This window comes from Phocoena phocoena, chromosome 9 (genome assembly GCF_963924675.1).
Source record: "Phocoena phocoena chromosome 9, mPhoPho1.1, whole genome shotgun sequence".
In the NCBI taxonomy this organism is placed as follows: Eukaryota; Metazoa; Chordata; class Mammalia; order Artiodactyla; family Phocoenidae; genus Phocoena; species Phocoena phocoena.
Genome location: NC_089227.1, coordinates 16,138,430 through 16,166,327, shown reverse-complemented (window position 1 = coordinate 16,166,327; position 27,898 = coordinate 16,138,430). Strand labels below are relative to the sequence as shown.

The window sequence follows — 27,898 nt, the reverse complement described above, 5'->3', positions numbered from 1 at the left end:
GTTCTCTTCCTTTGTCTTCTCTTCCTCTAACTTCTTCTAGGAAAGGCTGTCTCTTTTGTCTGGTATACTTTCACCAATCTGGACCAGTAACCATTCCCTTGATCTGGCTAATACCTGAACATCATTCATATCTCAGCCTATCTACTTCCTCTGGAAAGCTTTCTCTAATCATCTCCCTCTAAATTACTGCCCCTGTTATGACTCCCAGCACCTCATACTTGACCTTTAGCACTGCACTTACTCTATAGTGCCACAGTGTATTTATTTGTCTGTCTCTCTTACTAAACTACAAACTTGTTATTTATCAGTTTCCCTAGCACTTTATGTACAATCTGACACACAGAATGTACTAAATAATATTTGTTAAATGATTGAGTGATCAGACTTTCCTATGGTGATTTTGATATTATTCAAAATGACCTCCTGGGGCTTCCCTGGTGGTGCAGTGATTAAGAATATGGTTGCCAATGCAGGGGACGTGGGTTCGAGCCCTGGTCCGGGAAGATCCCACATGCCAAGGAACAACTAAGCCCATGCGCCACAACTACTGAGCCTGTGCTCTAGAGCCCGTGAGCCACAACTACTGAAGCCTGCACGCCTAGAGCCCGTGCTCTGCAACAAGAGAAGCCACCGCAATGAGAAGTCCACGCACCGCAACGAAGAGTAGCCCCGGCTCGCCACAACTAGAGAAAGCCCACACGCAGCAACAAAGACCCAACACAGCCAAAAATAAATAAATAAAATAAATTTATAAAAAAAATATAACCTCCTGAACAACCTAAAAGTAAGAATTACAGCTGAAAGTACAAGAGTAAAACCTCTCATATTAATATAGTACATTCAAAAGATATAAATGATAAAAACTTTAACAATTCCCTAGTTTTTAAATATGACTGCTCAGAAAGTTACTACAGGGCTTCCCTGGTGGTGCAGTGGTTGAGAGTCCGCCTGCCGATGCAGGGGACACGGGTTCGTGCCCCGGTCCGGGAAGATCCCACATGCCGCGGAGCGGCTGGCCCTGTGAGCCATGGCCGCTGAGCCTGCGTGTCCGGAGCCTGTGCTCCACAACAGGAGAGGCCACAACAGTGAGAGGCCCGCGTACCGCAAAAAAAAAAAAAAAAAAAAAGAAAAGAAAGTTACTACATATAATATCATTAATGAAAATCAGACAAATATAAAGAACTAAGCAGAATGAGACCGGGTAGGTGGGCAGGGCCAGGCTCACATATTAACTAAATGACTCCCTGAACATCAGCAACTACAACGTGTCTTTCATACACTTGTCTCAATAAATAAACAAATCAGTGTAAGTCAAGGAATCTTCCAAGACAAGTGAAACACATTTAAAACCTGAAGTGTTAAGTCATCTAATGTTTTCACAGAGCAATTTTCCCCAGGTAACACAAGTCATATAATGAACATGTGATGTTCAAAAAAAGAGCGTAACAGCACAGCATAAATTTTGATTCTACTAGTGTAAGAGCTCATCTGTGACTCAACAGATTTAAATATCTGACATATCTGTTATGATACCAATAAATTTATGTTTCTTTATCCTAGGCTCAAATACTCTCAAATCCAAGTGTAATGTCAAACATGCATTTAAAAATATTAAATTACTGTATTATAAATCCCCTCAGGTCACTCAACATTTTTCTTCAATTTTTATAACTCTGAGTTATATTTACATATCTAAAACATCCAACTTAAAGCAAATTTTAGAAATTTACTCAAATTGATAAAATGCTCATAAACACTGCTATTGTATATCCATCAAAAAGGTGCGGGGGGGACTTCCTGGTGGCACAGTGGTTAAGAATCCACCTGCCAATGCAGGGGACACAGGTTTGAGCCCTGTTCTGGGAAGATCCCACATGCCACAGAGCAACTAAGCACTTGTACCACAACTACTGAGCCTGAGCTCCAGAGCCCATGAGCCACAACTACTGAGCCTGCGTGCCTAGAGCCCGTGCACCACAAGAGAAGCCACCACAACAAAGAGTAGCCCCCGCTCACCACAACTAGAGAAAGCCCGTGCGCAGCAATGAAGACCCAATGCAGCCAAAAATAAATAAATAAATAAATTTATTTTTTTAAAAAAAGAGAGGGAGGGAGAGGAAAATTCAAGAGTAAAAGACCATTGTAAAAATAACCAAATAAAACAAAAGCAAGGAATTAAAATTCAAAAGACAAAAAGCATTGCCAAATTGTAGTATATATGACTGAAAAAGATTAATCAATGAATAACTGCACCTAACAAATATAAAGTCTTAATACAGAGTATAATTACTCTATGAGGTAGCCACTTAAGACAACAACCTAACATAAATCCAGTCCTTGAAAGCTTAAGATAATTTCAAATTTGAATTTAACTCAGAAAATGACATGAAATTTGAAAAGTAAAATCTACAGATGGAAGTCTAGTACTGTGTGTTTTACCTCTGGAGTTGCAGGCTGAACCATGATTCTATTCTTACATTACAAATCTGTTGTGTGGGGAGCGGGGGAGGAATAACTGTGTTACAGAAAAGAGGATAGAACAAATTGTTGTAAGAACATGTAGTTTTTAAATGTGTCTTTATTCTTTACAAGTAATCTTATTCTTTAAGGTTTATTTTTTTATACAAAAGGACTCATCTATATTTAAAACACCTAATGCCCTTCATGTTTCTTAGTATGAGAATGATCCAGAAGTCACTGCTAATTAACTCACATAGCTTTTTTAAAACCCACAGTATCATAAGAAAAATGAGGAAGGGATTCTTCTGCATGTTTTCTTTCCCTACCATAAACCAGAAACACCAATGCAAGCCACTACCAAGAAGAGGAGAGAAGAGAGACTGGTGGGGACAGCAGCTGTGTTGAATCTCAGAAAGGACATGCGTTGGCAGATTTGTGAGGTGATGCTTGCAACACAATGTGCCTAGATCTAGTCTGATTTCAAATTTTTTTTACTTTAAAAACAATTCTATACTTGATGTTTTGCTTTTTAGAGAACTATATCCCTACCCATAACAGAACATTTTTGCCTGAGATGTTCTAATTCATTAGTCTTATTATGTTGTCACGGGAGGGATGGGGGAGGAGCTATTAATTTACAAAATGAAGAAAAACATGGCGAAAATGAACTCAGAAATGAGTATGTATCCTAAAAATACCTTATATCTATATACTTTATTACAGTTTAAAAGCAATTTTTTTATATTTGCAATTTAAATTCAACTAAAAGTACCTAAGATAAACTATTCTAGTGGTTTGGAGTTTTTCCTTAAAAATCAACATTTTAAGATATCATAAATATAAAATTCAAAACAGCAGTATAAGTAGCAAATATGCACATATTGATAGAATACAGTTGGAAGAACAAGGGTAGATAATATATATGAGTGCAAAATGGAACAAGGTATAAATGAACTTGCAAGAGGATGAAACAGGAATCCACATAGTAGGTTTAGGCTCAAATCAAAGAATATGTATACATCCTTCACTTGACACAGAATGAAGGGTAGACAAACAACTGAAGATCTAGATAGGCTTTTACATGGGATATATAGGGAGCAAGAAGTTGACAAAGTTCAAGCCTCTGTTTTTTCAATGAAGAAGTAAGAAGTAAGGTCTTCTGGTAAAAATGAGAGAGAGGGGAAGATTGCTTGAACAAAGTTGTGATGGTCTATGTCTAGGGTGATCAAACTAAGGCCCATGGGCCAAACATTCATGCTAAGGATGGTTTTCACATCTTTAAAGAGTCAGCAAGGAGGGAATTCCCTGGTGATCCAGTGGTTAAGATTTGGCGCTTTCACTGCCATGGGCCCGGGTTGGACCCCTGGTCAGGGAACTAAGATCCCACAAGCCACGAGGCCAAAGAAAAAAAGAGTCAGCAAGGAAAAAAAGAAGAAAATGTGATACAGACTGTATGTGGTCCCAAACGCCTAAAATATTTACCATCTGGCCCTTTACAGAAAAAGTCTGTCAATCCCTAGTCTATCAAATAGCACCTGTGAGAGGGGAGAAATGACTAGGCGCTAGAAAACATAAATTTGCAAAAGCATCAACCTCAGTAAGCACCAGTGTTATCCTTTTCTCCAACAGGGAGAAAATTAACAGAGACACAAAAGAAAACTGTGCAGGGCAGATAACTTAAATGGAAGGAATCTGAATTACATGATACAAAATATTACCAGCCTATGATTAGACTGTAACTTAAGAAACTAGGCATAAAAAGTAAAATCAAATATTTTAATAATTTTAAGACCATGATAATAGGAATGCCACAAGATGGTTCATAATCAACTGCTAAAAGAAACTCAATGATAATTTTTACAACAAATCTGGAACTTCTGCTTCCAACCTGAAAGAGTAATTAGTACAGTGCTTACCCTAGCAACTAGAAAACTGGACAAAATTTATGAAAATACCATTTTCAGATACTGGACAACAGCAAATGCAAGACTGTGATCCCTGAAAAACAAATGAAGTGAAATCTATAATTATCCAGGCTTTCTGCCTAAATACACTTTCCCCTACAACACAAGAGAAAACTCTAGTGAAGCACAATGGTCTGGATGAGTTGAAGGGATGAATGTGAATTAAGGAAGGCTGAGGCAGCCAGAAGCTGAGGCAGAAAAAAGTAAGCTAAGCAGAGACACAATTCCAGGAATTTCTATATAGGGTTTCTTGAATATTAAAAGGAATATTATGTTATGAGTACATATGTAAGACTCAAAGAGGCCAGGCAAAGAACTACCAGAAAGCCTGCTAACTGATCAACTCTAGGAGCTCACAGAGAGAGCACTGCAAGATATTCCAGCTTGGAAAGCCGGAAAGAAGACACATCATTGAACACAGGGGAATTCATTACAGATCTATGAAGGATTATGCCTTAATGATAAGGCTAAACTAGTCTCAGAGGAAAGGTTCCTATAAAACTGACTCAATACAGCTTAAAAACAAACCTCAAAAGAATCAAGTTGATCCACAAGTAACCTGACTACCTAAATGAACAAAATACAACATCCACTAAAAGAAGACAACAAAATCCATTTGCAGTGTTCAAACACAATGGCCAGTATCCAGTCAAAAATTATTAGAAATACAAAGATGCAACAAAAAGATGAAATTAAGTGATAAAGATTTTAAAATATCTATTATAATTATGTCCACAGATTTAAAGAAAAATATGAACACAATGAAGAGAAAATGGAACTATAAAAATTGATCAAATAAAACTTTTAGAGCTGAGGGACTTCCCTGGTGGTCCAGTGGCTAAGACTCCATGCTCCCAATGCAGGGGGCCCAGGTTTGATCCCTGGTCAGGGAACCAGATCCCACATGCCGCAACTAAGAATTTGCATGCTGCAACTAAAGATCCCACATGCTGCAACTAAAAGATCCCATATGCTGCAACTGAAGACCCCACATGCCGCAACTAAAAGATCCTGCATTCGGCAACGAAGATCCCGCACACAGCAACGAAGACCCTGCGTGCCGCAACTAAGACCCAGCACAGCCAAATAAATAAATTAATTAAATAAATATTTTTTTAAAACTTTGGAGCTGAAAAAAACAGTATTTGAACTGAAAAATTCACTGGAAGCACTCAATACAGATCAGACACTACAAAAGAGAAGACTGATGAACGTAAAACCAGAGCCAAACTAAAGGTACAAAATATAAGCGAACAGAGACTTAATGATACATGGGACAATACCAAAAGCCAAAAATACATGTTATCAGAGTCCCAGAAGAAGAGGAAAGATGTGAAAAAGAAAAAGTACTTAAAGAATGGATTTTCTTCAAATTTGATGAGAAAAAACAAACAACAAATTGAAGCAAGCAGCAGCAACAACACAAACCCAAGAATATAAGTGAGCCCAAAGGAAGGTAAACACAAAGAAACCACACCAATGTAAACCATAATGAAACTATGGAAACGATGAAATAAAAATCTTAAAAATGGCCAGAGGGAAAAAAGACAAATTACATAGCAATGAACAAAGGTTAAGATCCATCACAGACCTCTCATCAGAAACTATCCCTACAGAAAACAAAATAGTTTTTAAATGACAAAAGAAAAAAGTCAATATAGTTCTCTATATACAGTGAAAATAAGTCAAAAATGAAGACACAAGGAAAACGTCTTTGACAAAAGCAGAAAGAACTTGTTGCCAGAAAGCCTGTACTACTACAAAAAAAAAAGTCAAAGTTCTTCAGATTGAAGGAAAATAATACCAGAATCTCTGATGTACAAAAAGAAATAGTGTCAGAAATTATAAATCTATGCATAAATATAAATTTTTTATCTTTAAAATTTATTTAAAAGATAATTGGCTGTTAAAAACAGTAATGATCTATTAAAAAGTTTACAACATAAGTGAAAGTAAACTCTTAAAAAAAGAAAAAACAGCACAAAAGATGGAAGAGGGCCAAAGAAAGTGATATTATAGTAAGTATCTAACATTGTATGTGATATGATCTATTACTTGTAAAAAACAAAAAAACTGTTTTAAGTTAAACATGTATATCATAAAATCTAAAACAACCACTAAAATAAGAAATTTAAAAGATATAGCTAATAAGTCAATAGACTACTTACTATTCCATTTTATTTAATCATTAATTACTAAAAATAGTAATTTTTCCTATTCCATCATTTGGAATAGTAAAAATGGAATAGCAGAAGTTACTTAATCCAAAAGAAGGTAGAAAAGGAAGGAAAAATGAAAAAAGAACACATAAAACAAAACAAGTGCCAAGTGGAGGACTTAAACCTAATCACATGGAAAATTATATTAAATGTGAATGTTCTGCACTCCAATTAAAAGAGAGAAATCCGAATGGAAGAAAAGCAAAAACAAACTATTACTATCCACAGAAAACACACCTTAAAAAATAAAGACACAGAAGAGTTGAAAATATATATGATGTAAAGCATATCAAAACAAACCTGGAGTAACTACATTGATATCAGACAAAGCAGACATCAGAACAAGCAGTTATTATTAGGGATAAAGACATATAATTCATAACGCTCTTAAATGTTCATGAATTCAATAAAAATACATGATGCAAAAACTGGAAAAAGTGAAAGGAGAAATAGATAAATTCAGAATTATAGTTGGGAACTTCATATCTCCTCTTTCAGTAAAAAGTTACCTTCAGTAAAAGGCTAATAATACAAATAGACAGAAAATCAGTAAGGCAAGAAAAGACTTGAACTGTATTATCAATCAAATTGACCTATTTGACATTTATAGAACACTATGCCCAACAATGGGATAAAACACATTATTTTCAAGAGTACATGGAACATTCACTAAGACAGACCATATTCTGGGCCATTACACAAACCAAAACAGATTTTTTAAAACTGAAATTGTACAAAGTATGTTCTCTGATCGTGATGGAATTAAATTTGAAATCACTAACAAAAAAAATTTTTTTAAATCACCAAATATTTGGAAATTGAAAAACTCACTTTTAAATAACCCATGTGTCAACAAAGAAATACAATGGAAATTAGAAAATTAGAGAACATACTGAATGATTACAAATATTTGACAAAAAGATTTAAAGTTGTTAAAGAAACTTTCACCAAAGTAGTAGAAGGAAGGAAATACTAAAGAGCAGAAATCAATAAAACAGAAAAAGAACTATAAGAACACTATTCATTAAGACCAATGAAACCAAAAGCTGGTTATTGAAAAGATTAGCAAAACTGATAAACCTCTAGGCAAAGTGACCGAGAAAAAAGAAGATACATATTTCCAATATCAGTAATGAAAGGGAAGGTACCAGTACAATCCTGCTAATATGTGAATATAATGACAAAATGTTAAAAATAAATTAATGCCAATAAATTTGGCAAATTAAATGATATAACAATTTACTTGAAAGATACTTATCACCAAAACAGACAGAAGAAAAATTTAAAAATCTGAATCTATTAAATTACTTGAATTTATAATTAAAAGCTTTAACAACATAAAACCTTGTGGCTCACTCATCTTCTCTAGTGAATTCTATCAAACAGTTAAGGAAGGACCAGTACCGATCTTACACAAATGTTTTTAAAACTAAAGGAAGAAGAAACATTTTCAACTCATTATGAATCTGACATTATTGCCCTGAATCGAAAACCAGACCAAAAAAAAAAAAACAATAAAAGAAAATGACAAATCAATATCCCTCGTGAACATATAGGCAAAATACTTCAACAAAATAACTGCAAATAAAATCATGCAATATCTAAAAGGGTAATCTACTATGACCAAGTAGGGTCATGAATTTAATCTATATTATCGAGGTAAATAGCTGCCAGGAGACCTGAGGTTACAGGGCAACCAACCAATCCAAACTCTAAAGAAAAACAGGTACCTTGAAGGACAAATGGGGGCACGAGCACTTGAGTACCTGGGGAAGACAATCCTGGACACCAGGAAGAATAATTCAGCTAAAATTGTTAATGAACTCCTAAAGGCTGAGTTTGTGCTAGCAAGAAAATATAGAACCCATGGAGGCCACAAACACAAGGGAAGGCATACCCATTCACAGGTTCTTCAGAGACCTCACCAGGTTTGTGCGCGCGTGTGCGTACACACACACACACACACACACACACACACACACACACACACAAAGACCAGGTGCAGAGTGAGAGGTCTGAGAAAGCATCCCTCATGCTTGGGGATGAGAAGAGCAACCACTGAGAGAAAGGCATGAAGTTCAGCCTGGATCCTTTCTACCATCTCTAATGCATGGGAGAATAAAAGTCTAAAACCACTGAGGGAAGTGCAACAAACCCTCTGATTTTCTGAACATTGTTGAAAACCCATTCGAGCTACGAAAAGGAAGCAGCAAAAAACCCTATATGCCTAGGGGAGGAAAAGGAATTCCAGTACAAGTGGAAGTGGGTGACACACATTGAGAAGTTCCCTTTCCTAAAACTTAGAACACCACAGTTACCCAGTCTACTATAGTGGGTATCTTGCTGTTTTTGATAATGGATCCAAGTGGAAATGGGAGCAATTGGGATGTACAGGCTTGAGTGACACAAACTGACCGGTGGCTGTGATTTGGTCCATACTTTGCAGCCCCAAAGAGAGATGTTTTTAACCTGTCTTCCAACTGGTACATCTGAAGGCTATGCTATAGGCAACAGCCCAAGACTCAGTAAAAATACAACAACGTTAATCAAGAGGAGTATTGCTCAGAGCTATGAGGATGGAACAGAGGGATCACATCCACTCTTGGTTTTCTGGAGCTGGCACTGAGACTGAACAGCTGCAGCAGCACAGCTTATAACTTGGCCAAACTATCAGTCAACCAGGTCTAGGTATTCACAGGAACTTCTGTGCATCAAGGACCCCAATGAACCAGTGGTTTGCTTCAGGTGATGGAATGAAAGAAAAGGTTTCCCCCAAAAGGGTTCACTTCCATCCCTTCATGCAAAACCAAGATTACACTAAGGCGAGGCCAGCTGCACCCTTGAATAAACCATTTTCATTTGTTCATTTGACTTTCAATGAAGCCTATTGGGCCCTTTCCTTGTTAGTCGTCAAGTCCAAGTGACATCAGGCCAGAGAGTCACAAGGCACCTATGGGTCAGGTGACTGGTTTCAACAAGACCATAGCAGTAGGCCTGTTCAAAAGAGGTGCACTTGGCAGCTGGATCAGGCAGGTGGCACTGCTGTGCTAAGAAATGGCCTGAGCACTTTAGCAGCCGCAAAGTCTTTACTTAACTAAAGCTGTGTTTTTTCCTTTCCTCCTGGGATGGTACATTGTGCTAGATCACCGGGGAGGGGACATGCAGGAGCCCATGAATGGGGCAATCTCCTGTTAATTTATGAACCTTCACAACATAAGCATGTAAAAAACATCAATACCAAATACACATTTGCCAGGGGAAGCCAGAAGAACAGTACATGAATAAGCCCAGAGGCTCCACCCACACTTTAGCTTTTCTTGAATTTGAGTGCCACCCACCGTCCACCCCCCCCCCACCCCGCAGGAACACAAACTAAGGACTTTCACACACACATACAAGAGACTAGCCAGCAGACGACCTTATTTTCTGACCAGGAGCGTGGGGCGTAGAGTAGTGGGGGGCTGGCTTGTAGAAGAGGGCTGAGGTGGTGGGAGGCTTTTCTCCTGCTGGTTCCTCGCCCCGCGGTCAGCGCCGCTTCCTCCCACATGCCTCCAAACTCCTCTGAGCCCCTGGGCCTAGGGGCTGTTGATCTGCCCACGTGAGTGCTGCAACAGCTCCACCCTGCAGTCCGGTGCCTTCGGCCTCCCTGCCACCTACTGTGCTTTCTCCCCACAGGACCAGGTTGGAGGGTGCTTGGGCACCTCTATCCAACAGAGCTATAAAAGTTTGAATTTCTCCCCTCTCCTTGCGCTCCCCTGCCATACTTGGCTTTTATTTTAAGCAGCTGAGGTTAGAGCAGAGAGGGAGAGGAATCAGAGGGCACAAAGGGAAAAAGGGAAAAAGAAGCTCTGCACCAATAAGCAAGACTTTGCAGCTACATCCAATTTCAACCGGCTGCCTACCTGGACACAACAAATGAACTTATAACGTATTAAGTCTGTCCAAAGCTCTGTATCCGCATTGCTGAACGCCTTTTATTTTAGCTCCGGGGAGCCCCTGATTCAGCAGCTACAGTCATACTGCCTTCTGTGGAGGCCCAGAGGCTTGCTGCCTCACAGAGGTAATTACATTATTTCTTCCTATGGCCTGGAGCCTGAGCAACAACCGTAGTGCCATTTGGGCAGCTTCATTTAACTGCTTAGCCTCTAAGAGCGCATTAACACGTAAGTCAGTAAAAGATCTACTAGCCCACCACTTAAACAAGAGCATTTGCTATTGCATTTCATGCTCTCTAAACCAGCCCACAAGGGCCCTTGTCTTCTCTTTTGTAGGAAGCCATGTATCAGTCAACATCATGTCCTCGTTGCCAATATTGTCAGAAATCGTGAAGGGTCTAGGATTTTACCCTATTTGCAGGCTATGAAGCTAGCCTGTTTCTGTCATGTATACTGGCAGAAGACACACCAAGCAGTATGAGAGATCATGTCACTCTGACAGTTCACTTTCCTATCCAAGTCCTCCTGGCAGAGGGACCTGCTTGGATACTCTGGATACAGTAGGTTTGCATCACAGCCAAAGAACACTGTGCTGGACAATTTACCATTTTTATAACAAGCAGAAGCAAGTCTGCTCTTTGGGGAGTTATTATTGAATCCCTCCAAGTGGCTAGCTTCCAACACAACCCTGAGAAATGGACCAGGTAAAGAACAGTCAGGTCTTTTCATTCTTAGCATGCCCAGCAATCCCCAGCACGCCCTAGGACCTTCAGGGATGCTCAGGGCCCATGGCAGAATGCTTCTCCCAACACACTTTTATCAAATCTAATACCAGAGGTCCTACACAGTAGCATAAGGCAAGAAAAGAAATAAAAGTTACACATGGTTCAAGAAGAAGTAAACTGTCTCTATTTGCAGACGTTAATTGTCTGTACAGAAAATACCATGGTATTCACAAAAAAAAGTTCCCAAGACTAATATACGAGTTTAGTGAAGTTGCAGGATACAAGGTCAATATACAAAAAATAATTGTATCAATATTTCTCTCTACTAAAAATAAACAAGGATAATAAATAAGCAAAGGACTCATAACAGCACATAAGAAGGGATTTGCCATAGCTTTGTTAAATATATAATCTAGTTAATCAGCTGACTTGGTTTCAGAACACAGAAATGAATTTGATCCTGCATAATAACCTACAATAGAAGAATTATAAGAAAAATGAAGCAGCAACAGAAAGAGAAACCAATGTGGAAAAAAAAAGCATAAACATGTGTGTGTAATTCTTTGATGGAAATATGAGAAAAACATCAACAAAATCCGTAATATTTAAAAATGCAAAAAGGGGTATAAGGCAGTCAAAAGAGCATGCCAGTAAATTAGGGTCATGGGTCGTAATAATTTGGACAAGGGCCCCAAACAACATGCCAACAGCAGGACAACAGACGGAGATTAAGAAGTAGTAATAGTCACAGGGTCAAAAATCGAGGTTTGGATGAGAAAAAAGGAAAGAAATGCCATGTATTCGTTGCTGTAATAGATGCTGGCAAATGACTTACAATCACATACTGTGAAAAATAAAAATGAAAATTTTTAAATGCCCAACTTAGGTGAGATAGGGAAGGATGGGGAAGAATGCTGGAGTTTTTCGGTTAAGACATACAATTCTGATGCATGTACTTTATCCAATTATAATCAGTTTTCAATTATCCTCTTTTATAGATAATGAATCACCAATATTGTCGACTCTCTACTACCCTGGCTACTCCCCACTTGAGGGAGGTTTCAGCAGATGGTCCATTTCTATTTTTCTGGTAAAACATTTGTTGTGATAGAAATTTAAAGTTGAGAAGCCAAATGAAATTTTTGAATTGGCTTTAAACTGAAATAATCCTTTCTACCTTGGCCTCTAGTATCAGAGAGAGTTGAGAGTTAGCTATGTTAAGTATTCACTGAAAAAGTACTCTTGAAGCAATACAATTTAAAAAGTGATTTTTCAGCAATTAGAAACTGCTTTCGCATATATACTTTGCAAATAGTTTCAAAGCACTGTCAGTTGTGGTTAATTCCAATATTTCACAAAGTTGAGGTTTTTTATTTACAAATTCAAAATCATCAAAAAATTCTGTAGCATTAGAGACAGACACAAGCTAGATAAGAATGATCTGATAAGAATAGTACATTTAAATGTGAACAGTAAATTACTCTCTCATACTCAAAGTTGTCCAAACTTAAAGAGGCAAATATATAAAATTAAAAGTCAAGGACTCCCATATCAGGAATTTTAGTTCCTAAACTAAATAAAAATCAAAATGTTTTTAACTTAAACACAGCTTGTGAAGAGGGATTTTAATAGAGATATGTGAGTGTTAGATTCACATCTGTTGCTTAGCTATTATTAGGAAACTTAAACTGCTTTCCCAGGTTATTATTAACTAATTAATACGTAATCTATAAAATGATTTTGTAACATTTGGTTTTAAATCACTAATTACAGCATTTTTCAAAATTAGTATCCTATATGAATACAAAATATATTAAATGCAAAATTGTGAAAATCTGTTGCTATGGAAGTAAGAATCTGTAAATTCTGATGTTTATAATTTGATATTAATTTTTTTCATGAAAAGAATATAATCTGATTCTCACTCAAGGGGTTTAGATATCCTCTTCTTTGTTAAAAACAAAGGAATTTAGAATTATCCTGCTAAGAGATCAAAGAACCTTATAATCATCAAACCAATTTGTGGTTTTAAAAAAGAAAATTATAGGGGAGTTCCCTGGTAGTACTTAGGATTCGGGGATTTCACTGCCATGGCCCAGGTTCAGCCTCTGGTCGGGGAACTGAGACCCTGCAAACTGCGTGGCACGGCCAAAAAATAAAATAAGAAAGAAAAAGAAGAATATACTAAGCATTGTATGCAGTAAGAAGTAACCATTATTTGTAATATCTTGTGTATCCCTAACCACAAGTCACAGGGAATAAAAGGTGTTATCTAGACCTAAACTTTCTTGCTGTCATTATGTCTTACAGAGATCCCAGAATTTATTTTTTCAAAACAGTCTGAGTATAACTTGAAAATACTGTCTCACAGAGAACTAAACAAAACACAGAAATATACATCAATTTAAAGTGTCAAAGCTATATCGTGACCCAGAGAATGCTTGACTTATCAAAAGTCATGTAACTAATAAGTAGTGACTGAACCCAATTCATCCAATTTTAAGTCAAAACTACCCTCAGAATTTTCCAAAGAGAGAGGGCCAGCTATATATAGTTAGAAGGGGGTTTGCAGACTTCTAACTTACCTAGACTGACTAACTTACCTACACCTTCTCATGTCATTAAACTTCTCTTTGCCTTTGTTTCCTCTACTTCATGGTGGTATCTTGACAATAAATGTAAGCAAATACTTGAATTCTTTGGGAGAAAAGCACTATATGTATTTCACTATGTTAATAACTTCTCATCTCTACCACAAGTTTCAACTGGTATCTTTTCTTTACTTTTAGTTTTAAGCTGCAAACAACACTATATGTGTGCATGTGCACACCTGCGCTACCTTTCAGCACGGCTGGCATTCTAAGATCCTTTTCTCCAATTTTCAAAATGCATGAAAAGTAGCACAATATTTTAATTGTTATCATTATCAAAGCCCTGCCCCCAAAGCTCTGCAGAAAACTGTAGAAATTCACAGCAAAATTTTCCACCACATTACTCTCAACTTCTGTGGAAATGCAACTCACAGCTCATATACTATTCAGCCGGCCCCTGTGTAGCTTAAACGCTAGCAGTGGAAGAGTAAAACGTATACTGGTTTTCAAAGTTATAAACAGTAACTTCAATTACAAATTAAAAACCTAGCACATAGTTTAAAAAATGCACATCACTAACATTCCTAAAATAATGGAAATAGGTAATCAATATTCTAATAATTCAGTGATTTGCAATGTCTTCTGTTTTGTGAAGAGATATAGAATCCAGCCACTTTATATACTCAAGTCTAAGAAAAAGGTTTCCTCAATGTGTTCCTCAATATTGAAAATAGAAAATTATTCATAAGTAACCAAAATTAACAGAAATTTAAGTTTAAAGTAATATTTTGTTATCTACACCATTGTTTTTAATTATTTGACAGCATATCTTAAAATAATTTAGCTTTGTAACTTATGAAGACATGTAATTAACTTCCTTTTTCCTTTACCAATATATTTACCCAATAACATTAGCATACAGCTGCATACGACATTAGAGTATAGCAATCCACTAAAAGTACCCATGTTAAAAACAGAAACAGCAGTTGAAATAAAATATGATGGCACATGATCGGTACATATCTACTGAGCACGGGTTACCAGAGGTGAAGACTGAATAGTAATATCAAAAGTAATGCACATGATTAAATCTTTTCATACTGAGACTCTACTAATAGCAGTGGAATTAAAAAAAAAAAATTGTAGGGTGTAATCACCTCAAATCAAGCTTTATTAATATTCTGAATGAATGAATGAATGACTACTGCAGTCATAATATTTAACACCTTGAGATGTTCACAACAATTTGGAATACACAGAGAAGATGACCTGAATACAAACAAACTAGTTGAAATTCAATGTGGTTCACAGTAAAGATGCAGTGCCCTTCTATTTGTAGAACAAAGAATCTCAACAAAAAAACATATATACAACTAAAATATTTTCAAGTGCAATTATCCGAGGCTTTAAAAAGAATATATACATTTTACTATGTAATTCTTTCTTGCCCCCCCCCAACACCACCACCCTGTATCTTTTTAATGTTTGGCAAAAGTGAACAACAAACCAGAATATGCATTTTTTTAAAGACTAATTTACTCCTGTTCTATTTAAGAACAACACACAACCACTTATAACTACAGCCTTTTAAAAAAGCATCCTTATATAAAACAGTGGAGGGGGGGGAATCCCTGCTATACATATGAAGCACAATTTAAGCCCAATACAACTGACCAATCAAAATTAGTGAATGCACTGCATCTCTCTGCAGTGGAGAGAAGCCACAAGGTAGGCTGTCATTCTGCAAAAGCTGCCCAGAACAGGCTTTCCTCTGAAAAGCAGTGCCATTCCTTTTTAGAAAGGCTGAATCTAAGTGCTGTCTCTGGAGACAAGAAGCCTTCAGTATGTTAAATTACTTTCATTATGTATTTTCAGATGCTTATTGATTCCACAGTAGGAAGAGTGAGAGACTGCAGCAGCCTCCAAGCAGCACTACATGTTCCATACATTAGCAGTACTGCTGAAACAATGGCACAGTACAGACACACATTTTCATTAAGGTCTTTTTCGAAGAAGTGTTTATGACCCTCTTCCCCCAGTCCTCTACTAACCAGTGAACAAAATGAATCAATCAAAACTGGAAATGCTTCAACTACATCAAGAATTTATCAAATCTTTAGCAGAGGTAAGATGTGTTCCTTATTATAGTATTCAGCTGCTTTTAAACCAGCATAGTGGGGTAAAATTACTTTGAAAAATTTCAGCCTAAATTTTAAGAGTTTATTTGCTTAATTCTACTTATTGCTAAACATGTATCTTTTAGATCTATTTATTTTAAGACATGATATGTTTTAAATGTATTTTTTTAGGATGCAATGTTAAATACAAAGAATATTCTTTGTTGAATCACTCTGAAGATAGATATCAGCTTTTTAAGTCACTTCAGATATACTGAATATCCTTAATTTCATCAGTAGTCTTTCTGAAGTGTTCAAAAAATGCTTGTATTTCTTGAAAGAATCAGTTTTACTATTTAGCTATTATTTCTCAATCTTAGGTTTATTATTGGGCATGTTCATTGAAAATTATTTAATTTGCAGTCACCTTTTACATCACCCTTTACATTTCAATTACATGAACAGTTCATCAATGGAAATTTATAGTGTTTTATCATGGAATCTGTTTTAATCAGTTAAAATTCAAACCATGTGCTGATAAGCAAGCGACAATATTTTACAGCAGGAAATACTGTAAAATTTATTATAAAGATAAGAGGGAATGACAGTATGTTTAATGTATGCTAATTGCTCATAATCTCTGAAAATACAGGTTAACTTCTAAAATGAGAGCAGAAATTGGTTTAAAAAATACAGCTTTTCTTTCATGGTAATATTTGTAATGTTAACTCTATTACTAAATATTATACTTACAGTCTTTGTTAGGAAAAGAGAATATTTAAAGAAACCGTTAAATTTATGCATAACTATGGCTCTAATAATACTGTTTGCTTACTTTGATAAAAAAAACTGTGTATGGTGTTAAATAAACACAACTAAAGTAACTTTCAATTAATAGGAAATTATTAGGAACCCTATTCCTTAACCATTTTTTTTTCTTTTTCACAAGGGCCCAAAGCAGCTAATTCAGTATTTACAACTGACAATATGAAGAATGCATCTGACCCATCACCTCCCTAGCTGTCTGAATCACAAACTGCAGGATATTCTTGCAACAATGATTTTAAGACATTAAGGAGTTAAAACCAGAGAATATAGGTCTACGTTACTGCTGGGATATAACACATCGACAGTAACCATCCTAAGAAGATGCTATATAAAACAGCCACAAAATGAAAATATAACTGTAAAAGCCTGAAAACAAAATGGTGAGCATTTTTAAAGGGGGAGTTTATAATTTAACATACCAAAATTGTGGAGCCACCAATTCTTGAAGAAACAATGAAACATGGATTGCCAAGAGAATGATATACATTACCAGCAAGCTAAATGAAGCTTTAGCAAGTATTTTTCTGCACTAAATATTCAGATATTCGTATCAATTGATATTACTAAAGGATTTTTCCATCTGAGTTTTATGACCAATTATGTATCCTCTTCTAATGAAAACAAACCAAATTAAATAGCAGATGGTTTTTATCAAGAGAACATGGACTGGACTTATAACCAAGTTATGTGACCAAGAAATCATTTCAAAATAATGAGGACTGCTACAGAAACAGATTTACATTTGTAACAAAAGGATGTCTAAGTACATTTTAGAAGCCAGAAACCTTATGTTTCTTTTGTTTTCACATGTTCTGGAAAATAAAGAGACATCATCACATATTCTCTCAAAGGGAAACAATTCCTATCATTTGAGGAAGTTTCTCTCGGTCGTGACTTTTTAAGGCAAAACAAACACAAGTATTTTGTACTGGTCTTTAGAAATTCATCAGCCAACTAAATCTCACAATTCATGCAGTTGAAGTACTGGAGAGAAAAATGAAAGAATTCCTACAAGACATGAAATAAAACACAGCTACTTCACTGTTGTCAGGTAAAAATTCATGTCCAAATCTGTTAATGACATCATGTATCATATTGTGAAAAACTGCTATAGTGAGCCAAAAGGCCCATAAGGCAACAGCAAACAGGTAGGTCAGAAGATGCATGCACCCCACGACACTGTTTAACATTTACAAGAGAAAAGAATCTTGCTCTACAGTAGATGCATTTTCCTTAATTATCATCTAAATTGACACTCCTGCTTTATTTAATTCTAAATCTAACTGATGTGACAAAAACCTGATGTTTAATCTGTCAGTTCAGAAAATTTGGCACACTTTAAAATTTTCCATTTTTATAGGATTTCAATGCTGGCTAAGACCTTCTCTTACTCAAATATATGCCTTTAGTAAGCTCAAAAGAAATTAATAATGTTAGCATTTGTGTTTCTGAAACACTACCTTTAAAATAATACGCATAAATAAAACTATATTCTAAAACTTGTCAAAGGTTACATCAAGTGAAAGGTTAACATGAGTTCTGAAAATCAGCTTTTATAATTTGTTATGATTTTGCAGGCAAAATGCTGTACTTGAAATGTGAAATATAGTTGGTTGTATGATTTTATATTTTAACTAAATATACTAATTACTGACATTTTAGCCCAGCAAATCAGACATTATTTTTATAAATTACTCTAAACTTCTATATATTAAAACATAGATATACATGAATTAGCAAGAGTTTGGTTTTTTTCTTTTAATTTTCCTCAAAATGATATACACTGGGTGATTTACACAAAAGGTTTCACAGGAAATGTGTAACTTTAATAGATTCCTCAGAAAATGGGCTTCAGACACTCCTTTTCCCTAAAATTTCATTTTTTGCTTTAAAAATTCTGTTTAATAAAATCAACTGATGCATTCTTTTAAACCACCTTAAAAATGGCTATTTCTTAATATGATATTAAATTTCAATTTTCTCCTTCTACAAGATATGAAAGGGTGTGGTCACAAAATAAATCATTCATTCATAAGAGTGATTAGTGCTCTTTTACTAAGGTCTGTGGTGTTTTACTTCAAAATAATGTCCTTTTTTTTCCAATTTTTACAAGTTTGATTGTTATAAAGTTCAGTGAGCACTTTCACTGAGAAATATTTATCATTTGCCTACTTCAGTGGGAAATAACTCCAGATAACCCCAAACACACTGTTGACTGCTGAATATGAATTTCAATCAAGAACACGGACAAAGTGATTTAAAACAAACTAGTGCTCTGTGCCGTTTGTCATTTTAAGTGAACATTTGTCCTGTTCATTTGAAATCTCATGGGAATAATTACACCTACACTAATTGTGCTACATGTTAAAATAGCGTTTATTTTCCACCTACTCACAACATTTTTAAATGAAATCTTAAAACACTGGGCTAAAATTAGTTTTGCATACTGGGTAGTTTTATTATACAAAAATATACTGTATCTCAAATAATAACCTTGAAAAACCCAAATAAGGAAAACCTTTTTAGTTTATTAAACAATTTTGAACTATATAGGAGCAATCCCCAGTACAGTTATTTCTTCAAATGGGGAACCCAATTTCCTTTTACATCAAAACAATGCAAACCTTGATGTTTTCTAATTCTACATTTTCCATTAATAGTTTATAAATTTAAAAATTAAACTAAGTACACAATAAAAAATTTTTTTTTACAAAGAACACAGGTTTTGTACGTCATTTAAATTGCCAAATATCAAATAGTTTATTCTATTTCACTTTCTAGGGAAAAAACCAACTGCTCCAAAAGAATGTGTTTTTCTCCCATTCTGGAAATCAACATGCAGTCTGAATCTAACATTACAGTGCGAGATGACATTGATGACATCAACACCAATATGTACCAACCACTATCATATCCATTAAGCTTTCAAGTGTCTCTCACCGGATTTCTTATGTTAGAAATTGTGTTGGGACTTGGCAGCAACCTCACCGTATTGGTACTTTACTGCATGAAATCCAACTTAATCAACTCTGTCAGTAACATTATTACGATGAATCTTCATGTACTTGATGTAATCATTTGTGTGGGATGTATTCCTCTAACTATAGTTATTCTTCTGCTTTCACTGGAGAGTAACACTGCTCTCATCTGCTGTTTCCATGAGGCCTGTGTATCTTTTACAAGTGTCTCAACAGCAATCAACGTTTTTGCTATCACTTTGGACAGATATGACATCTCTGTAAAGCCTGCAAACCGAATTCTGACAATGGGCAGAGCTGTAATGCTAATGATATCCATTTGGATTTTTTCATTTTTCTCATTCCTGATTCCCTTTATTGAGGTAAATTTTTTCAGCCTTCAACGTGGAAATACATGGGAAAACAAGACACTTCTGTGTGTCAGTACGAATGAATACTACACTGAACTGGGAATGTATTATCACCTGCTAGTACAGATCCCAATATTCTTTTTCACTGTCATAGTAATGTTAATCACATACACCAAAATACTTCAGGCCCTCAATATTCGAATAGGCACAAGATTCTCAACAGGGCAGAAGAAGAAAGCAAGAAAGAAAAAGACGATTTCTCTAACCACACAACACGAGACTACAGACATGTCACAAAGCAGTGGTGGGAGAAATGTAGTCTTTGGTGTTAGAACTTCAGTCTCTGTAATAATTGCCCTCCGGCGAGCTATGAAACGACACCGTGAACGACGAGAAAGGCAAAAGAGGGTCTTCAAAATGTCTTTATTGATTATTTCTACATTTCTTCTCTGCTGGACACCAATTTCTGTTTTAAATACCACCATTTTATGTTTAGGCCCAAGTGACCTTTTAGTAAAATTAAGGTTGTGTTTTCTAGTCATGGGTTATGGAACAACTATATTTCATCCTCTATTATATGCATTTACTAGACAAAAATTTCAAAAGGTCTTGAAAAGTAAAATGAAAAAGCGAGTTGTTTCCATAGTAGAAGCTGATCCCATGCCTAATAATGCTGTAATACACAACTCTTGGATAGATCCTAAAAGAAACAAAAAAATTACCTTTGAAGATAGTGAAATTAGACAAAAATGTTTAGTACCTCAGGTTGTCACAGACTAGGGAAAAGGCTAAGTTTCACCAAACCCACACTCAGAAGTTTTAAATTTAAACTGTAAAAAATTACTGCCAAATATAAGAAAAACATTTTAAGTACTGGTTATGTTGTAAATTTTCAATGTAAATGTCAAGATTAGATTAGGTCATATATATTCAATTTCTTCATTACTTAATGTATTTGTTGCATGGCAGTTTGTTAAGGTAATATCATGTGTATATTTTGTCAATATTATGTCCATCAGAAGATATTTATGTAAGTCATATTTTCTAAAGAATAAATACATAGCCTTAAAACACTGCATAACTTTAAAATATAACTGACACAGGTATCCTTGCTTTTTTTTTTTATAAAGTGTATTGTTTCTAAGCCACAAACTATAGATATATCTATATGTTAACAACTGGAATAGCATTTTAACATAAAAACCAAAATTATGGGCTCCAAGCAACCAAAATGACCCAGGATTTTCTATACTACTATATTATGTTTTCTAGCATAGTCTACTTGCTATAATATTTGATTCATCAAAAATAATGAACTATATATGAAACTTTATCCTTTTTGGAATGTAGGAAATTGTAGGATTTATCAGGATTTTAAAATTCAAGAACCAAAAAACAAACAACCGTGTATATGCACATCAAGATAGGGAAACTTTTAAAATTCAAGTTTATTATGAAAAAGAGACTGATTTTCTAAGATCAAGGGCACTATGCCTATAATATACAAATGAACTGACAATAAAAGGAAGGAAGAAAAGTAAGGCTTCTTTCCTCCTTCCTCACTTTGGTTGAGTTAACCCAAATGCTCTGGAAATACAGTATACTGGCAAAAACCAGTGAATTAAAATAAACAGACATCCTAACTTTATTCAAGTCAGCCTTTTTGTATAACAGAAGTTAACTACTAAAATCTGAATACAAGGAAGGAAAAAAAAAGACTTTATGTCATTATAGAAAAGCCAACTCTTTCTAACTTTAGAAACATAGCAACTTTAGAGTCATACAATTTACACAATGTTCCTACACTCTCAGAGCTCCCAAGTGTTTCCAAATATAGTAGTCCTTTTCAACTCTCAAAGTCATTAAAGTGGCAATAAATCTTGTGAATTTTTTTACTCTACACCACGTAATTAAATTTAAAGCATTTTGCCTCCAATCCCCAATTCATGTTAAAAAACTGAAATTACTAATCCTAACTATAGATATCAGGTTTGAGAATCTCATATCACACAAGTATTTTCCAATTGTTATAATCTAATAATCTATTGATGAGTGCTAATTATCACTGTACCTGAAAAACAGCAATAAGTTATTTAAAGTAGGCAAATACTTGCTCCCTTGTAATGGGTTAACTGGACAATTCCTTATTGTTTTTTCATACTGTATTCACTAAATCAAGTAGCAACTCATTTTTAAATAAAAAAATTTTATGTCATTCAATAATAATCTCTCATTGAAAGAAACATGTTTTCATTAGGTGGTCTTCTATAATTAAAAATTAAATGTTGGACTGTGAAGAAAACAACCAATTCAATACTATACCACTTTTATGTAAATAAATGAAATTCATCCAATTTAGTTTACTGAATACCTTATCCCTTGGGGAAATGAGAACCATGCAATAGCAGGAATTCATTGAGGTTTACATGACAAATTTAACAGTGATATATTTCTGATAATAATGTTATGCTGACATAATGTCAAATCTTGGCAAAGAAGTGGTTTCCTCCTGCCTTACTTTGTATTCTTTTATGGAATTAAAGAAATGCTTCAATTTGACAAAATGTAGCATAAACAACTAAGACTAATTTTTTGAAAACTTAAAGAGAAATTAGTATTGCATAAAGACATTAAGAAAATTTTCATTCGACAAATATATTTAGCACAGAGTATCTCCCAATATATTCATTTAAAAATTTTTAAATAATTTTGTACTTGGATTTCTGAGCATAAATATTTTAATATTTAGCTTTATAATCTTAATAAAAATTAGACTATTTTTAGAAAAGTCTTCATGTTAAGAAAAATCCATTGTGTTCTAAATATTTTTCATCTTCAAGTCTATAAACATGCCAAAGAACTCAGTTTAAAAACATTCTTCTAATAAATCTGCCTAAACTGCGTTCATGCCCTCTTGTTCTCTGTAATACGAAATCTAACAAAATAAAGAACAAATAGCAAATATTATAATGTTGCCCTCTAAGCTGTTACTACTTCTACACTTGACACTGGAACTATTAACAAGCATTTCTGCCCACCTGTAATAATCTTTCAGACATACAAAAGTGCACCCACTGGTTTACAACAAAGAATATTCATATTTACCAGATAACCTCTAGTAGCTTTTCAGTGTTAATATGTAAACCAAAATAACATTAATGTTAAAAGTTCAGCTTTTAAAAACAAGTCACAAATATGTTTGCAATTACTGATCTCAGCTTAAAGGAGAGAATGAGAAGCTTAGATAATTTTTTATTTAAATGTTGTTCAATGAAAAGGTAAAATATTTTTATTTTTCTTATGATGGCCCTTAACACAATGTGTAAATTTTTTACTTTATTTCAAATAATTTTACCCAAAAAAGCATTAATGCTAATTTTTCATGTTAGAATGAAATTTTTAAATGCATAGAGGTAACAATACATTCAATATGGGATCTTCTTAAAGTCATATTTTTCTATCCATATGCCACAAATAATATCAATTTCTATATAGCTAACGGGGTTAGTTCTTGAAAACTACTAAAAACTATTCTTTTAAAAACTAACCAAAGATGAGCTCAACAAGATATGGAACTGTTGTTTTCTCTTTTGTTTCCTAATTTAAGGTCATTGTTATTCAACCAACTAGTACCCAACTGATGTTCAGACATAATAAAAATGAATTATTTACAATGATGCTTTATTAAAAAATGCCATTCACAGCAATGAATAATTCTATACTTCTCCCCCATAATAAGTCAATTTTTAGGTATATGGTCTATTTCTAATCCCCCAAATAAAATTATAGCAAAATCTCAGCTCTCTGGACATTAAAAAATCAAACTCCTCATTTCACTGAGATTAGACTTAAACGTAAAAACCTAAAAGTATAAGAAAGGAAGTGCTTATTCGTAGGGCTTTATTCAACACAGTAATTTCAAGACTACCTTCCAAAGTCAATAAAACTTTTGGTTTTATTATATTTTATGATTGTACATTTAAGTGAGCTTTGTAATTCAATTAACATTTGAATCCTTACAAGGTAGAAGGCACTGTGGCTGAAACTCATATATTACCCTCAGAGCTTAAAATCTAGCTTAAACCCTCAGAGCTGAAACTCATATGGCAGAAACTCATATATTACCCTCAGAGCTTAAAATCTAGAATCGAGGTAGTAAAAAGTATGGTAATACCTATGAAAAAAGCAGAATGTGGCAAATGTAAATTAAAAAGAATAAAGTTCTTAACAAACTTAATAAGAAAAGAAGTATGTTGGATTTAAGAACAATATAAACAAAAGCATTGTTGAGGAAAGCTACTAAAGCATATCCTGGAAACAGTAAATTGTTCTCTTTAGAAGAAAAATAATACAGTAGTGAGAAGTTGATATGGTAAGTTAAATTAGAACCAAAAGACAGAGGCCTTAAATGCCAGCAGAGAAATCTGAGCAGGGGAATAACGCGATAAGAAATGAGCTACAGGGAAAAACAAACAAACAAACAAAAAACAGCAATATGTAGAAAGAGTTGATTGAGTAAGACACAGAAATGGGAAGCTGAGAAAGCAAAGAAAACACAGAGGATAGGAAGCTACTGCCATCACCTTGATAGGTAATGAAAGGCCTGACAACAAGTGCTGGCAGTAGCTCTACAAAGGAGCATACAGATGCGACAGGCAACATCAATGCAGAATCAATACGGTATCCAACTGACTAGAAAGCCAACTGTTACAAGAGAGTGAAGAATTAAAAATGATGGCCATAAAAAGACCACAAGAAATTAGATTTCCTCAATGATCTAAGAACTTTTTAAATTATGCTTTGAATAAAGTACATGGGTAACAAGGGCAAAAACAAAAAGAATTTCTGGCAAAGCAGAAAATTCAATTAAGTAAAATAAACAACTATTCAAGAATGTTCTCGTTATTACAAATATTCAAAATGAAAATTCCTATTTGATGTTTTAAATTATCTACTTTATATTTCACATATTGGTTTATTCAGTTTTTCCATTAAATGCATTATTTTCTTCTTTGGTACTTTTTTCAATTATAAACAATGGCAAAATTCCAAGGTATACAAAGCAAAAAATATAAATATGATCCTTTGCTTCTTTCCTAATAATTTATTATAAATATCCATCCAACTCATTATATACATATCACCTTCATTCCTTGTTAATGGTTGCATAAGAATAATTTTTAAAAATTAAAAAATCATATAAGCAAAGTTTCTAAAAAATAATATTGATAAAATCTCAAATACTTAAACCTTTTTCTATTATAATTAAATAGCTTCAAGCTACACTTCAAAAAGGTAAGAAAGGTAACTTAGCAAACTGTGAAGCAGGTTCTTTTTCTAAATGGAAGTTAAAAGCAAGGGAAAAATCATAAAATAATTTATTTCTTTTCTTCCTTTCCACTCAGTAAGAAATATAAAAACTAGAGAAAACTTTTGACACCTATTTTCTTTACATCTCAGAGATAGACAGCTGTGTGAGACCCCTATGGCACTGGCGTGAAGTCAAGGAAAGCTAAATGTGAGATGACTAATAATAAATCTTAGGGAAGAGAGAAGCTCAGATCACAATATAAACAAGAAATATAAGGAGATAATTAAACCCAGATAAGACAGGAAAAAGATCTAAAATACTGAGAGATGCTCAACTCCTAAGAGAAATACAGAGAACACAGAACTGTGGGTTAGAGAGTTCACAAAAGAAAGCTAATTTGAAGACTTTTGCTAAAAAGCATTCCAAACAATGAAAGGATTAAAATAAAACCCAGACAACAGATAGACTGGACAGATTAGTAATATGATAACATATATTACATCATAAGAAGTAGAATGAAAGAATATTATAACAATTCACAAACATCTGGAACACAGTAGTACTGAGATGTAGAAACAAAAGGAAAATTGGGTTCATCGTTAATACGAAAGCTATCACCTTTGAAAGAATACTCATTTTTATGAGAGAAAAAGAGATGAGCAAATTTAACACAGTAATATTTCTCCCCAGCTCATGATAAAATAAGGTGTGGGAAAAACCCTAAGTATCTCTACCCTTCTATTCACACTTTTTTTTTTTTTTTTTTTTTTTACAGACCTCTATAAGCTGTATCCATGGTTTTCAAGCATGACAGCTTTGTACTTCCACCAGCAAGTGGTAAAAAGCACTGTCATTCCTATCAGGGCCACCAATGTCAACTCCATACCATTATCAAACCAGAAGCATCAAGTAAGATAAAAAAGGAGAGCTCAGTCTGTCTGGGATTGAGGTCATTTCCCTCACCCTGCTTCCATGAAAGCAATTATGTCATATTTCTGAGAGACATTAAGCAAGACAGACTACCAAAACACATCCACCAATTTTTCAGGGAGAAAAGAAAAAGCAGCAAGAGAAGATAATAACATTATGAGGAATCACTTTCCACTCAGACAGTTTTGGACATATAACACTAATAAGGGATGCAAAATGAAAAAATTTTAATTTAACATAAAAAATTTTAATGCTAACAATGAGAGTTCTGGCCATATGAGACACAGACTGTAGGAATGAGAAATACATATGGGACTGATATATATACACAGCAGCCTTTAATATTATACACAATCCCATATGTCATATGGTATGTGAAATACTGATTGGGTAGAGAAGAACCAAACATATGTATTTCACTCTAATATTGTTAATGCCTCACTCAGAACAGGCTGAAATGTAAAAAATCAAACTACATAATCTACACTTAAACAATTTTCTTCCCAATTCTTAAAAAGCTGCAGTCTTTCTTTTGCTATTGAATTTTTTCCAAGTATCACTTCTTACAAGCAACAAAATGCTAGCAAACTGTAGCTACCTAAATTTATAAAACTGTCTTTAATCCACACAATAAAATAATGGTCTGTAATACTAATATCACCTTTCATAATGCTTCCCCAAAAAAGTGACTGATAAATACTAATGGATGAGTAAATATTTGTGAAATTGAAAGGAACAATTTTTAAACTTCTGACCCTATGGAACCTTGTTTAGGAGAGAGTTCCTCAAACTATAGCCCACCTACATCAGAACCTCTATGGTGTCTGTTTGGAAACTGCAGTTTCTGGGCCCCACCTTTACGTTAGGAGTCAGAACGGCTATGGCTGCAGCCCTGAATAATAAGTTTTAATAAGTACCCTCAGGTGATTTGTGTGCTAAAGCTTAAGAACCATTACTTTATATACCGGAAGACAGACTGTGTATCAAAGTGACAGACATTCAAGTAACTAATAAATGAAAAGATATAGAAGCAGCTCTGAACTTAATTCAGGCCACAGTGCCTTCTTAAGGAAAAAATTTTTTAAGCTTACTTCATTTTAACTAATAAAATTTTAATTGAACCATATATACTATAGTTCAGCAGGACATCTGTTTCTTTAAGAAATAAAATTCTATTTTCTAAACAGAAGTTACCTAGGCAAAAGTTTCCTTTAAAAATCATATACTCAGAAGATAAAATAGTACTAAACATAAAGAAGATGACACTATAAAGTGTTACTTTCACTTCATTCAGCCAAAATATTCTGTCAATTATGAATTGCACAATTACTGTTTGTCATAATGTTATCTTATTCTGACCAGAAGGTAAGCACTACTCTTGCATATTTTTGCTCATTTCAATACAAAACTTATTACTTCTAAAATAAGTTCGCAGGGAAAATACTAAAAAACTCTATTTTGTGTATCTTTTGAACAGATGTCACTCAAGT

At 34.4% G+C, this 27,898-nt stretch overlaps 2 protein-coding genes across 9 annotated transcripts in view; one reads left to right on the top strand and one right to left on the bottom strand.

The window, feature by feature from the left end:
* The window catches only part of COG5 (component of oligomeric golgi complex 5), a 282,724-nt gene that overhangs the window by 189,646 nt on the left and 65,180 nt on the right, over positions 1–27,898 (bottom strand). The gene's annotated exons all lie outside the window — the stretch shown is intronic.
* On the top strand, positions 17,917–21,552 carry GPR22 (G protein-coupled receptor 22). The gene is made up of 2 exons (XM_065884237.1): positions 17,917–17,987; positions 19,621–21,552. The coding sequence occupies exon 2, from the start codon at positions 19,646–19,648 to the stop codon at positions 20,945–20,947; it is 1,302 nt and encodes a 433-aa protein (XP_065740309.1). The 5' UTR covers positions 17,917–17,987; positions 19,621–19,645; the 3' UTR covers positions 20,948–21,552.

What these genes read in the sequence shown, in the direction of transcription:
- GPR22 (XM_065884237.1), top strand. Translation starts at nt 19,646, where the DNA reads ATGTGTTTTTCTCCCATTCTGGAAATCAACATGCAGTCTGAATCTAAC.